The 14,229-nt window shown below is 41.8% G+C and overlaps 1 protein-coding gene across 2 annotated transcripts in view; it reads left to right on the top strand.

Moving 5' to 3' along the window:
• Positions 1 to 14,229, top strand: part of clip1a (CAP-GLY domain containing linker protein 1a) — a 166,490-nt gene that overhangs the window by 57,628 nt on the left and 94,633 nt on the right. For both annotated transcript variants that reach the window (XM_060843645.1, XM_060843647.1), the window contains exons 4-8: positions 1,826 to 1,950; positions 6,650 to 6,866; positions 7,956 to 8,153; positions 8,419 to 8,522; positions 8,862 to 8,922. In XM_060843645.1, coding sequence (XP_060699628.1) covers positions 1,826 to 1,950; positions 6,650 to 6,866; positions 7,956 to 8,153; positions 8,419 to 8,522; positions 8,862 to 8,922 — 705 coding nt within the window. The remainder of the gene's footprint in view (positions 1 to 1,825; positions 1,951 to 6,649; positions 6,867 to 7,955; positions 8,154 to 8,418; positions 8,523 to 8,861; positions 8,923 to 14,229) is intronic.

The raw sequence follows: 14,229 nt of genomic DNA, 5'->3' as shown, positions 1-14,229 counted from the left end.
ATGTCTGATCTAATTTGAGAATACCTGCAGCTTCTAAACTAAGAGATGAGTGTGACACCTTTAACATTTAACAGAGTGAGGCATCAAGGAACACAAGCAAAACTGAAATCATTGGGAATTAGGAGGCAAACTCTGCTGGTTGGAGTCATGTCTGGCACATAAGATGATTATTGTTGTTGGGAGGTCCATCATCTCAGCTGCAGGACACCTCTGCAAGAGTTCCTTAGGGTAGTGACCACAGCCCAACCACCTCCAGTTGCTTTGTCAATGCCCTTTCCTACATTGTAAGGTCAGAAGTGGATGTTTGCTGATGATTGCATAATATTCAGCACTGTTCATGATGCCTCAGATACTGAAATAATCCATGTTCAAATGCAACAAGATCCAGACCTGAGTTGACAAGTGACAAGTAACATTTATGCCACGTAAATGCCTGTCACTGACCATCTCCAATAAGAGACAATTAAATCATAGCTCCTTGATACTCAGTGGTATTTCCATTACTTAATTACCCATTATCAACGTCCTGGAGATCACTTTTGACCAAAACCTTAACTGGACTCTCCATATAAATACAGTGGCTACAAATCAGGTCAGAGGCTAGCAATACTGCCGCATGGAGCTCACCTCCTGACTCCCTAAAACCTGATCACCATCTATAAGGCACAAGTCAGGACTGTGATGGAATACTCCCCACTTGCCTTAATTTGTGCAACTCCAAAAACACTAATGAAGTTTGACACCATGAAGAACAAAACAGCCCATTTGATTGGCACCACATTTACAAGCACAGACTCCCTCCACCACTGACACTCAGTCGGAGCAGTGTGAACTATCTACAAGATGTAATGCAGAAATTCACCAAAGATTCTATGGTCACACCTTTCAAAGCTACAACCATTCTTATCTCGAAGGGTGCAGTCAGCAGATATATGGGAACACCACAACCTACAAGTTCCCCTCTAAACCACTGACAACCTTGTCTTGGAAATGTATTGCCATTCCTTCAGTATTGCTGGGTCAAAGTCTGGAAATTCCCTTCCTAATGGCATTGTGGATCACCCTACAGCATATGGATGCAGCAGTTTAAGAAGGCAGCTTACCACTACCTTCTGAAGGGCAACTAGGAATGGGCAATAAATGCTAGTCAGCCAAAGACTCCCGTATGCCAAGAGTGAGTTTTTTAAAAATGACTTCAATCAAGTCTAAACTGCAATTTCTCAGTGGTGTTTAAGAATTGTGGATTGGTTAGGTACATGTTCTGTACAGTTTTGAATCTGTTGATCTTTAACAACAAATAAAAGTTTTTTTGATAGGGCTTACCAAGTAGCAGCCACCATTCAATACAGTATTATCAGATTTTAAATTTTAATGGTATGACTGATTGTCATGAGATATTGTTTCCATATTGCTGATCTATAGATGGTATGACTTAAGTTATGTTTCACCAAAGTTTGGACTGGCTTTATTCTGCTGGTCATTGGTAAAAGACTTTATAAGCATTTCCAGTGTTGGTGTGCACTGTAGTCTGTTGGGATACTCTGACTTGGTTTATTGGAGAAGAATCTTCATGTAAATCATATAAGTATCGTTTCTAAATGGCTCATTTTACACTGCTAGTCATGAGACTGAATTCAATGCGTGAAGGAAGCTAAAGTTGAAATATATTCTTGATTTTAGTAGTTAACGGTAGAGAAGTTGCAGGTGTGTTTACTTAGCCTTGTATTCATCCTGTGATTACTTTGAGGTTTGTTTTCATTTCTAATTTAAGATTTAAAAACATTAATTCTTGACTTGTAATGCAGCTTTATATGTCCTTCTGTAGGTTGGAGGTACAAAAGCAGGAGTAGTGCGCTTCTTGGGAGAGACTGACTTTGCTAAAGGGGAGTGGTGTGGAGTGGAACTGGATGAACCACTTGGAAAGAATGACGGAGCTGTGGCTGGAACCAGGTTTGTTCAGAATGATTGTTTATAGTCGGATCCTTTGAACACATGTCAGTTCCTTTGAGCCATTTGAAGACTTTCACTAATTTCTGAACCTGAGAGATGATTATTTGGCAAACTAGAAACTCACGATTTGGAGATGCTGGTGTTGAACTGGGGTGGACAAAGTTACAAATCTCACAATGCCAGATTATAGTCCAATAGGTTTAATTGGAAGCACTAGCTTTTGGAACACCGCTCCTTCATCAGGTGGTTGTGGAGTGCACAATTGTAAGACACAGAATTTATAGCAAAAGTTTACAATGTGATGTAACTGAAACTATATATTGAAAAATACCTTGATTGTTTGTTTGTTCAGTCTCTCGTCTGTTAGAATGACCATGATAGTTTCACTTCTTTCATATGTAAATCTCAAAACTTTTTAAAAAAGTTACATTCTCGGGTTAACTGTAACAATTGGTGTCAACGCAGATAAGATATTGAGATGTTGAAGGTGTTAGTCCCCTGTGTTCCCTGTCTGTACCACAATGTTTAGACTGATTCTAATCTAAAAAGTGAGTTAACAGAGTCTTACATGGAATAATGCAGTTTTTGAGCAAAGTACAATGTAACTCTGCAATTCACCCCACAAACATATGTGTATGTGTGCATGTCTGGGGTGGGGGTTTGTGAGTGAGTGTAAAGTGGTCTAAGTCTGTGAGAGTGTGGGTGTGTGTGTCTGGGGTAATGTGCACTTCAACAGTTTCCACATTTCCCCTTCCCCCACCTCATCCTAGTTTCAAACTTCCAGCTCACCACTGTCCCCGTGACTTGTCCGGACTTGTCCGACCTGCCTAGCTCCTTTTCCATCTATCCACTCCACCCTTTCCTCCCTGACCTATCACCTTCATCTCCTCCCCCACTCACCCATCGTACTCTATGCTACTCTCTCCCCACCCCCAACCTACCCAAGCTTATCTCTCCACGCTTCAGTCGCTCTGCCTTTATTCCTGATGAAGGGCTTTTGCCCAAAACGTCGATTTCGCTGCTCGTTGGATGCTGCCTGAATTGCTGTGCTCTTCCAGCACCACTGATCCAGAGAATGGGGGGTTGTGGGTGTCTGTGAGAGAGAATGTATATGTGTGTGTGAGTGTAAAGTGTCTAAGTCAGTGAGATTGTCACTGTGAGACAATCTGGCATTGTGAGATTTGTAACTTTGTCCACCCCAGTCCAACACCAGTGAGAGGGTGCATGTGAGAGTGCGGGAATGTATGTGCGTGTCTGTGTATTGAACTGCGTGTGTGTGGTGTGCGCATGTGCACGCAAGAGTGTCTGTGTCTGTGTGTGTGTGTATAGTGCAATGGTGGTCACCTGTAGTGTGACATGAGCCCAAGGTCCTGGTTGAGGCCCTCCCTGTGGCTACTGAACTGAGCTATCAGCCTCTGCTCGGCCACTTTTCACTGCTACCTGTCCCGAAGTCCACCTTGGAGGATGGTCACCCGAAGGTCCGAGGTCGAATGTCCTGGACCGCTGAAGTGTTCTCCAAATGGGAGGGGACACTCCTATCATCCATTGCCCTAGCCTTTGCGCAGTTTCAGCAATGTACCATGCCTCAGGGCATCCTTGCCTGCAGCGTATGAGATAGACAACGTTGGCTGAGTCACATGAGTACCTGCCACAAACTTTGTCCTGAAAGCTGGGCAGTTTGCTACGAATAATGATCTGTTTGAGGTTTGGCGGTTGTTTAGAGGCGCGCAGTGGAGGTGTGGGGAAGGTCTTGGCAAGGTGCTCAGCCTCACCAAGACCTTCTCTACACTTCCACTGCTCACCTTTAAACAACCGCCAAACCTCAAACAGATCATTGTTTGTAGAAAACTGCTCAGCTTTCAGGACAAGTCCATACAACAATGTCACGGTAGGTGCTGCAAAACGTTTCAGAGTGTGGACACAGATACCACCATTACGCATGGGGGCACCTCCCACCATGTACATGGCAGGTACTTATGCGACTCAGTCAAAGTTGTCTATCTCATACGCTACAGGCAAGGATGCCCTGAGGCATGGTACATTGCTGAAACCGCGCAAAGGCTACGGCAATGGATGACAGGATGACACGCGCACTCTTGTATGCACCCTCTCATAGACTTAGACACTTTATATACACACACACACACACACACACACACACACACACACGTATACTCTTTCTCTCAGACACTCATGCCTCCCCCCCCCCCCCCACCCCAGACACTTACACACTCCCCCAATCATACACACTCCCACACACACACATGCACCCTCTCACAGACTTAGACAACTTTGTACACATACACACACGCGCGCTCGCGCTCTCTCATGCTTGCTCTCTCGCGCGCTCTTCGCTCTCTCGCGCGCTCCTCTCCCTCGCGCTCACGCTCTTTCGCGCTCTCTAACTCGCTCTCGCTCTATCTCGCTCGCACCCCAGACGCGCACGCGCACACACATGGTTGTGGGGTGAATTGCAGAGTTACATTGTACTTTGCTGAAAAACTGCATTATTCCGTGTAAGACTCTGTTAACTCACTTTTTAGATTAGAATCAGTCTAAACATTATGGCACAGACAGGGAACACAGGGGACTAACACCTTTAACATCTCAACATCCCCAGGGCATCAATGTGGACTTCAACAGTTTTCTCATTTCCCCTTCCCCCACCTCACCCTAGTTCCAAACTTCCAGCTCAACACTGTCCCCATGATTTGTCCGGACTTGTCCTATTTACCTAACTCCTTTTCCACTTATCCACTCCACCCTCTCCTCCCTGACCTATCACCTTCATCCCCTCCCCCACTCACCCATTGAACTCTATGCTACTTTCCACCCCCTCCTCTAGCTTATCTCTCCATGCTTCAGGCTCACTGCCTTTATTCTTGATGAAGGGCTTTTGCCCGAAATGTCGATTTTGCGACACTTTGGATGCTGCCTGAACTGCTGTGCTCTTCCAGCACCACTCATCCAGAACCATTTGTTACAGTTAACCTGAGAATGTAACTCTTAAAAAAAAATTTGAGATTTACATGTGAAAGAAGTGAAACTATCATGGTCATTCCAATAGATGAGAGACTGAACAAACAATCAAGGTATTTTTCAATGTATAATTTCAGTTACATCACATTGTAAACGTTTGCTATAAATTCTGTCTTACAATTGTGCACTCCACAACCACCTGATGAAGGAGTGGTGCTCCAAAAGCTAGTGTGCTTCCAGTTAAACCTATTGGACTATAACCTGGTGGTGTGTGATTTGTAACTTAGAAAATCGTGAGTTCGGTTGTGATAATTCAAATTAAAGTACCTGCTTACTTAATATTAATTTCCAGAATAATTCCTAATCTTGAGTATGTACTGCATGCTGTTTTTTTCATCAGGCTGGTGTATTCCAGGTGAAGATATGTTTTCTCAGGATTTTCTTTTAGTTTTTAAGAGCTCTTTCATTCTCAAAAACTCCTTATTAGATGATGCAATCATGTACTAGTTACATACTGAAGAAAGCCTATGTGGTTTGCGTTTATTCTGGGTAGCAGTCAGTCAGATGCAATCTGGGACATTTGTCAGTTTAATTACATTTTCACCTTTGTCGCAACTCTGGGCATAATGGGGCTTCATTTCTAGCACACTGTCCCAGTGAGCAGTGACCAAATTGGTGGTGATGGTATCACCAATGGAGCATCCAGGTTCAGCGCCAGTTGTTCCTCTGTTACATTATTACTCATGTGGTTTAGAACTGTTGTCAGAATATTGAAGTTTGGTGCATGACTTTCCTCTTTGCAGAAGAACCTAGATTATCCGAATATCAATTATTCGAATTTCGGATTATCCAAAGAAGATCTCAAGGTTCTGCTCGAAACATTGCATCATAAGGGTGTTTCCAATACTGTTCGCCTCTTTTGTTTACACTGATTAAAAATGAGCTCAACTTACTGAAATGCTGCTGGAAACAGTCCTGGGCATCGACAGGAGCCCGGCACCATCTCCAAATGACTGACCGCCTGCCCTCCCTCTCCCCATGCTTTCCCTGGAGTTCTACACAGAGGTGTACCCTAAATCCCCCGCTTTCTGTGCAGGGTAAAGATGGAACTTGTCAAAATATTACAGTAAAAAGTAATAGCACAATGTGTGCTATTTTGAGACTCACCCCCCACCCCACCAAAAAAGGTGGGGCGAAGGGCTGCGAGGGTGTGGGCGGGGGACGTGTTTGGACCGTGTTGGGGTCGGGGGTGGATGGGGGCGGCAGAGCAGGGTTTGATGGGGTTGTGGGGAGGCACATGGGGGCATGGGGGCTCGCGCACTGTGTGCTGCTGCCTTGTCTCCTGAACAGGGAGTGGACTTAGCAAGTGCTTGCTGTGTCAATCACATTGAACTGATTGGAGTGTGGGGTGAGGCTACAGCAATGCTACAGGTCCCTTCCACTCAAGTGTGTGTCTGCTCAGAAACAAACCCTGAGTCAGAGAAAGGGAGCAAGGCAGGCAGATCGAAGAAAAAGTAAACTTCAGAAAACTCTGAGCACCAGAGGAGAGGCATTGAATCAATTAACTGAATAATCAATTATCCATATGAAATAGTGCCTGCCCATCTCATTCGAGGTTCCTCTGTATATGGGCTACTTTTGAATCTAGCAATTTAAAAAGTTAATTGCACTAATTTAAAAGTAAAGGTTTAAAAAGCATTTTTTAAAAATCTTTTGTCAGATATTTTCAATGCCAAACGAAGTATGGCCTGTTTGCACCAGTTCACAAGGTTACCAAAATTGGATTTCCGTCAACAACACCAGCTAAAGCCAAGACAACTGTGCGAAAAATGGTAGCCACCCCATCAAATCTGAAGCGCAGTCCTAGTGCATCATCCATAAGCTCTCTGAGCTCCATAGCATCATCTATCAGTGGTAGACCTAGTCGTTCAGGATTGGTAAGAAATTACGTTAATCTCAAATCCTTTTTGAACTAACCTTGTCAAGTTGTGAAATGGGGATTTAATGCTAAATCTTAAATTGTATTCCTAAAAGAAAATTGAGAGTAATGGTGCTTTTGCTGAAGTGGAGCAAGAGTCATTTGGGAAGATGGCAGGATTTGGTTGCCAATGCCAATTTTAAGTTGGTTTGAGGGTGGCGGAGAGGATATTAGGGAACAGCCAGTTTATAATCATGTTCTGATTTCTTTACCATTTTGTGCTGTTTTCTAAAATTAATGGGAATTCCTGCTATTTTCAACTGTGTGAATCCGGTTTTAGCTTTTACATTTGGTGCTAGAAATTTATGTTGTTTGTTTTATATTCTGAAGTATGAAAATGTATTCAATTTGTTCTGCTATTCAGTCAGCGATTAGGCCATGGCTGGTCACACTTGTCTCTGTGACTTGCCACTTAAATTGACTTGGATTTATAATAGTTTCTTGGTTTTGTTTCTTCGGTGATTAATGTTTTTTCCTTTGACTGACCCTATCATGAAATATTAGTTAATGTAACTTTATGCTCATAGTGCCATCTGCAGGTACATTATCCTTGACATTGTGCAATTAAGTAACATTTTCAATATTTAATGGGCGTTAATATTGTTAAGGTGGTTGTATTTTCCCCGTTGGATTTCTTCAAAATGTCGGTATGAATATCAGCAAGAGCTTTGGTCTTATTTCAATCAAATAACAATTATTTTATCTTGGTTATTAAATGGCACCAAAGTTATCATCTTTGAACTCTACTGCTCTTCACTTAACCAAATTGTTATGCATTTTTCCAAGCATTCAGAGAAGATGTAAATATTGCTAATTTTCTGTCTAAATTTTCCTCGTTACATTCTTAAATAAAATCTACCAAATCACAGTATTTGCATTATTTTGTGGTTTTGTTTCACACATTAATCTTAGCTGCATCATTGGGTGTCAGGTTGCAAGACACTGAGACGAATAACAGAGGGGATTAAATGAATTATCCAGTGAAAAAGGAATCTGCAAAAGTATACACAAGTAATTGTAGTGACTGACATGTTATCTTTTTATGCAGCTAACAGAAACATCCTCCCGCTATGCAAGAAAAATTTCAGGTACCACTGCATTACAAGAAGCTTTAAAAGAAAAGCAGCAACATATTGAGCAGCTTCTGGCTGAACGAGATCTGGAAAGAGCAGAGGTTGCTAAAGCAACTAGCCATGTGGGAGAAGTTGAACAGGAGCTGACATTACTTCGAACAGGTCATGAGCAGGTAAGAACTTAATAAGGGAGTGACCTTTATTGACTTTACAGTTGTAGAATGATTAATAAAAAATTGACATGAAATGCACAATAAGAATTCAATCTACAAAGTGCTTGATTGAAGGACCCAGCATGGGTAAGCTGGGGGTCCACAGGGCGCACACTCTCCCTGCCCTCTTCTTTTTCCACTTTCATTGGATTCCTTTGAAAACATTTTAATGAACTTCTCACATTGCATTTGCCTACAATGTTGAAATTTATTTCATTTCATGCAGCATGTATTGGAGATGGAGACAAAAATGGACCAGTTACGAGCGCTGGTTGAGGCTGCTGATAGAGAGAAGGTGGAGCTGCTGAACCAGCTAGAGGAAGAAAAAAGGTAGTTATTAAGATGAAGTTCAAATGTATTATGAGTCTGTGACTTCTGTTTGAGCATATTATAAATTGATACTACAGGTATTTTGAAAAATGGCAATGGTGACTCTATGTGCAAGCTTCATTTGATATGACTCAGCTTAATTAATCTTAAAACTCCAAACACTATATTCTAACAAATTTCTAATTTTTCTTAATGTGAACTGAAAAGATTTGTCTTCTGATTGTAACCTTCTCCATACCTTCCTGGTACTGAATATTGACAGCTTAAGAATGTGTTATTCTTTCTCCTTAATAGTGTCGGTTGGCTCTTCCAGGAATTATCTCTCTTCTTTATCAACAGGAAAGTGGAAGACCTTCAATTCCGTGTAGAGGAAGAGTCCATTACCAAGGGTGATTTGGAGGTAAACAAACTGTTTTGCAAAGAATCTGAACCTGACATGGTGGTGATTCAGAAACTATGTGAATTTCCTGTTTTATAAACTTTAGCTGCCAGTGTTCAAGTATCCAAAAAGCATGTTGCCAATACTTTTATTAAAAGGTGAGAGGTGTGAACAGTTTCTATTAGTAGCTGATGACTGGTTAAGAGCTAATTGGGGTTTATGTAACAAAATGTTTCAGATTAATTGCTGTTGAATCATTGGAGTTATTTGCCATGATGCTTGTGGCTTGGTGGCTGTGGTGATGGCAGAAAATTATTGATCAACAGGTTATAATCTGATACTGTCACCAAAATGTTTCAAATGATTTAACTTGGTGATGCAATTATTTCTTGAAGAAAAAAAGTTTATTCTCCGTGTTTAACAAGTTCCATTGCTGCTTCATAATTTCTTTGCTCTACTTGGGTACTCAAACATTTGGAAATCTGAGCTGAATTTATAAAACTGGCAGCCTTTGGTTCAATGAATCAGAAATAATTTGGTCCCTTTTTTAAAAAAAAAGGCGACGTTCTTGTTCTCTTTATAGACATACGGTTTAATCATAATGGTACAGGAACATTTTCTTTTCAAATGTAAATTATTCCCAACTGTTTAAAGCTATCCAATAGATCATGGACTTTTAAGGTGCTTGGTAAAATTTCTTTTTCTCAGAAGACCAAGTGGATACAGCCTATAATTACATAATTTGTTTATGGTCTGTTGAAAGTCAAAGATTAATGGCTCAAATGGCCAGTCCTGACTTGCAGGCATTTAAAAAAAATATTTTAATTGAAAACTACTTCTTTACAAAATTAGGAAGTTACAGAAACATGAAAATATAGCGTCACAACATCAAAAACAACAATAAACCAACTACTATACTACTCTACAAAAGAATTAAAACTACACTTATTATAACTCAATAAATAAATAAATAACACCACTCAGTGCAATAAGACCATAGCTCTCAATCTTCGAGAGCATCAATTTTTAAACCCGCATCTATTTGAAATTCTTCCTCTCATGGCCTTAGGTTTATCAGACCAAACCCACATGGCTAGACAAAAGCTCTAATCAAAATGGCAGACAGATTTGCTTCCAAGTAATTCAAAAGGGCTACCAGGTCTTGTAAAAGTTGTCTGTTGTTCACCATATTTGTAAGGACGTCTAAAGGAATGTGTTCCACTCAGACATCCAACGCATCATAATGTTGTTCTTCGCACAAAGTGAGAATGTTAACAAGCTTTTTCCCACGTACATCTAAGTGAGGTAAATTTGACATACCCAGGAGCAAAGAGACTTCGGCCCTCAATACCCTTTCTATTACTCCTGCCACAGCGGTCCAATGCACACAGCCTGTGGCAGAACCACAAACAATGAGTGAGGGTACCCGTATTTATTTTACATTTGGGGCATGTCGAAGATGCTGTCTGCTTAAATTTTGCAAGATGATCTGGGGCCGGGTGAGCCCTTGAACAATCTTTAACTGCATAGCATGGGTCCTTCAAAAAATCAAAATCCTCTTCACGTTATCACAAATGTCCTTGCATGTTTGAAGTGATCACAACTCCGATCTCTCTCTCTTTCTCACTTTCTTTCTCTCTCTCTCTCTCTCACTTTCTTTCTCTCTCTCTCTCTCTCACTTTCTTTCTCTCTCTCTCTCTCTCACTTTCTTTCTCTCTCTCTCTCTCACTTTCTTTCTCTCTCTCTCTCTCACTTTCTTTCTCTCTCTCTCTCTCACTTTCTTTCTCTCTCTCTCACTTTCTTTCTCTCTCTCTCTCTCACTTTCTTTCTCTCTCTCTCTCTCACTTTCTTTCTCTCTCTCTCTCTCACTTTCTCTCTCTCTCTCTCACTTTCTTTCTCTCTCTCTCACTTTCTTTCTCTCTCTCTCTCACTTTCTTTCTTTCTCTCTCTCTCACTTTCTTTCTTTCTCTCTCTCTCACTTTCTTTCTTTCTCTCTCTCTCACTTTCTTTCTCTCTCTCTCTCACTTTCTTTCTCTCTCTCACTTTCTTTCTCTCTCTCTCTCACTTTCTTTCTCTCTCTCTCTCACTTTCTTTCTCTCTCTCTCTCTCACTTTCTTTCTCTCTCTCTCTCTCACTTTCTTTCTCTCTCTCTCTCTCACTTTCTTTCTCTCTCTCTCTCTCACTTTCTTTCTCTCTCTCTCACTTTCTTTCTCTCTCACTTTCTCTCTCTCTCTCTGCAACAATTGCTACAGAGTACTCACTGAAAGAGTGCTCTGATCCTGAAGCACCTTCTTTTTGATTTTACTGCTCTGTGGATGCTGCCTGAACTGCTGTGCTCTTCCAAACTAAATGAATTAATACACTGTACTGAAAAGGGCACCGAGACTGTCAGGTTTGAGAGAAAAATAAGAACATTATCCGCATATAGTGTAACCTTATGCACCTTCAACCCCACCTTTGGGGCAGCTATATTAGAGTCCCCATGAATGGTCTCCGCCTACAGCTCAATCACCAGTGTGAAAGGGGACAGCCTTCTGAATACCCTTACCAATGTTAAAATGATCAGACCTGATTCCATTCATGAGAACCGCTGATAGAGGATCACAGTAAAGGACCCTTGCCCATATAGTAAACACTTCACCCAAGTCAAACCACTCCAGGATATAAAAAAGATATGGCCATTCCACCTAATCAAGTGCCTTCTCCGCATCAAAAGAGACCACCAATCCTTGAACCAATCGCTGCTGGCACATTTGAGTCATGTTAAGCAACCTCCTGACATTATTAGAGGATCTGCGACCCTTTATAAAGCACGCCTGATCTTCTTCAACAATAGAGGACAACATCCATTCTGACCTCAATGCCAAAGTCTTCAACAAAATTTTATAATCAAAATTCAAGAGCAAGATAGGTCTATAGGAAGCACAGTCCTCCAGGGCCTTCCCTTTCTTGAGGGAAAGAGTGACATTAGACTCTCTGAAGGATGGCAGGAGGCAATCATGACTATATGAATAGTTATATATGTCTAGCATCAGTCCTGACAGTATGTTTACAAATTCTATATAAAAGTCACAGGGCCGGGCGCTTTTCCACTCTGAAGTTGCATCACTACCTCCTGTGTCTCTTGTGCTGTTAACAGAGCACTAAGGAGAGATGCCTGATCAGCAGACACCCCCTGTAGATCCAAGTTCCTAAAAAAAAAGACTCTATTTTATTCCGTCTATCCTCACAATATTCAGACTGATACAATTCAGAACAGAACCTCCAAAACACAGTATTGATCTTGTTAGCATTACAAGGAAGAGTCCCATTTCCTTTCCTAATAGAAACAATAAATTGAGAGGCTTTCTTCTTCTTAACCAGCTGTGCCAAATATTTATCCGGACTGTCACCATGCGCCAACAACCTTTGCTTTGCGAAGGAAAGTTCCTTCCTGGCTGTATGCCTAAACATGGAGTTTATGGCAGATCGATGGGCTGTCATCCGCTGCAGTTTAGTCACTACGGTCCACTGTCATATGCCATCTCAGCTACCTTCAATCGTGCCTCGAGCAGACGTTGCTGCTCTCCCTTCTGTCGCTTCTGATTATCAAGTATGAGATAACTATCCCTCTAGCATAGGCCTTAGCAGTCTCCCAAAGAATGGACGGATTGCTAGCTGTACCTGAGTTGGTGGCCAAAAGAGCTTCAAATTCCTGAGAAAAGCACTCTTATGAACTTTCTGTCCTTGAGGATGAAGGGATCCATTCGTCAGTACTGTGAGCTCATTGCATTACCCTTAATCTCAACCACTAAATAAACTGTTGCATGATCAACAATATTCCCAATTGAACAAGATACCACTGAATCTAGACGAGCCGCAAGAGTTAAGAAAAAAATCCGTCCTCGTGTGGCACTTATGAGGATTGGAAAACAATGTAAAGTCCCTGCCCGTATGGTGGAGACATCTCCAAACGTCTACAGACCCCAGTTCGACACATAGATCATCCAACTGTTTAGTCTGTGGAGAGAGCTTTGGGTGGGCCTTGGGCATTCTATCCAGCACAGGATCCATAAGGCAATTAAGTTCCCCCCCGCACTCATAATATGCTGCGATGCAAAAGCCTTCAGCTTAGTGCATCAGTCACAAATTTAAGGGGTTGGGCCGGAGGAAATTAGACTTTCAAAATACCATATTCCTTGCCAATAATATGGCCCTTAAGGATAACAAACCAACTATTCATCTTTAACACAATCTACTAAATTAAATGGAAGATTCTTCCGGACGAGTATGGCCAACCCCCTGCTCTTAGAGTTAAAGGTCAAGAAAAACACCGATCAAACCCACCCTGTTGTAACTTCAAATGTTCCTTGTCATTAAGGTGAGTCTCCTGCAGCAGGGCAACATCTGCTCTCTCCTTTTTGAGGCTCGACAATATCTTTTTCCTTTGAACTGGCGAATGGGTCCTTCTAACATTCCAGGTGCACCATTTAAGAACACTGCTAGCCGCGTTCATTTATAACCACCTTTGACCTGCCGAGAGGAGAATTCAGTAAGCTGAGCATATACAAAAGAAGACTTTATGGGGTCTATTGGCAAAAAAACCCAAAAAATTAAACTAACTACAAAAAGGCACTTAATGGGGAACTCTACCCCCTGCCCGTAGAGGGCACTAGACCTCCCCCCACGCATCTCCATTTCCCGATCCAGCTCGAGCCACACCCCAGCCCCAAGTAATAGAAGGAAACAAATAAAATAATGAGCACTCTGCCCACCCCCAAATGCATATCAACACCAATCCTAATCGGATACAAAAAGACACACCAACAGCAGCAGCTTTAAGCAAAAGTTAACATTCCAAGAAACATCGAGAAAAAAAACACAAACATTAGTGTTCATGTCTGTAATTCCATCGGGATTATTTTAAAGTGTCTAAGAAATTTTTCACTTGTTCCAAGGAGTCTCCTTGTGAGTAATACAAAGCTCCGCTGGTGTCTCTTCGAATATTGAATACCAAGGTCCCTTAATTTTCTCTTGACCTCTTCAAACTATTTCCTTTTACGGATCACCGCCACAGAAAAGTTCTGGAAAAACATTATCTTAGTTCCCTGATAAATCAAGGCCTGTGGATCTTTCTCCACTCTTCTAGAAGTTTCCAGGACATTCTGCTTGTCCCTGTAACTTTAAAAACATAACCAGGACTGGGCATGAGTGCCAATCCAGACTAGATCTGTGCACTGCAACCCAGTGAGCTCTGTCACCCATCACCCAGTCCACCTCGGCATCCTAGCCAAGAAACTGTGGCAGCCAGTCTTTAAAATATACTTGCTAGCTGCCCACCTTCTACTC

The sequence above is a fragment of the Hemiscyllium ocellatum genome, chromosome 24 (genome assembly GCF_020745735.1).
Source record: "Hemiscyllium ocellatum isolate sHemOce1 chromosome 24, sHemOce1.pat.X.cur, whole genome shotgun sequence".
Classification (NCBI taxonomy): Eukaryota; Metazoa; Chordata; class Chondrichthyes; order Orectolobiformes; family Hemiscylliidae; genus Hemiscyllium; species Hemiscyllium ocellatum.
The sequence above is the reverse complement of the archived record's forward strand: the minus strand, read 5'-3'. Positions and strand labels throughout refer to the sequence as shown.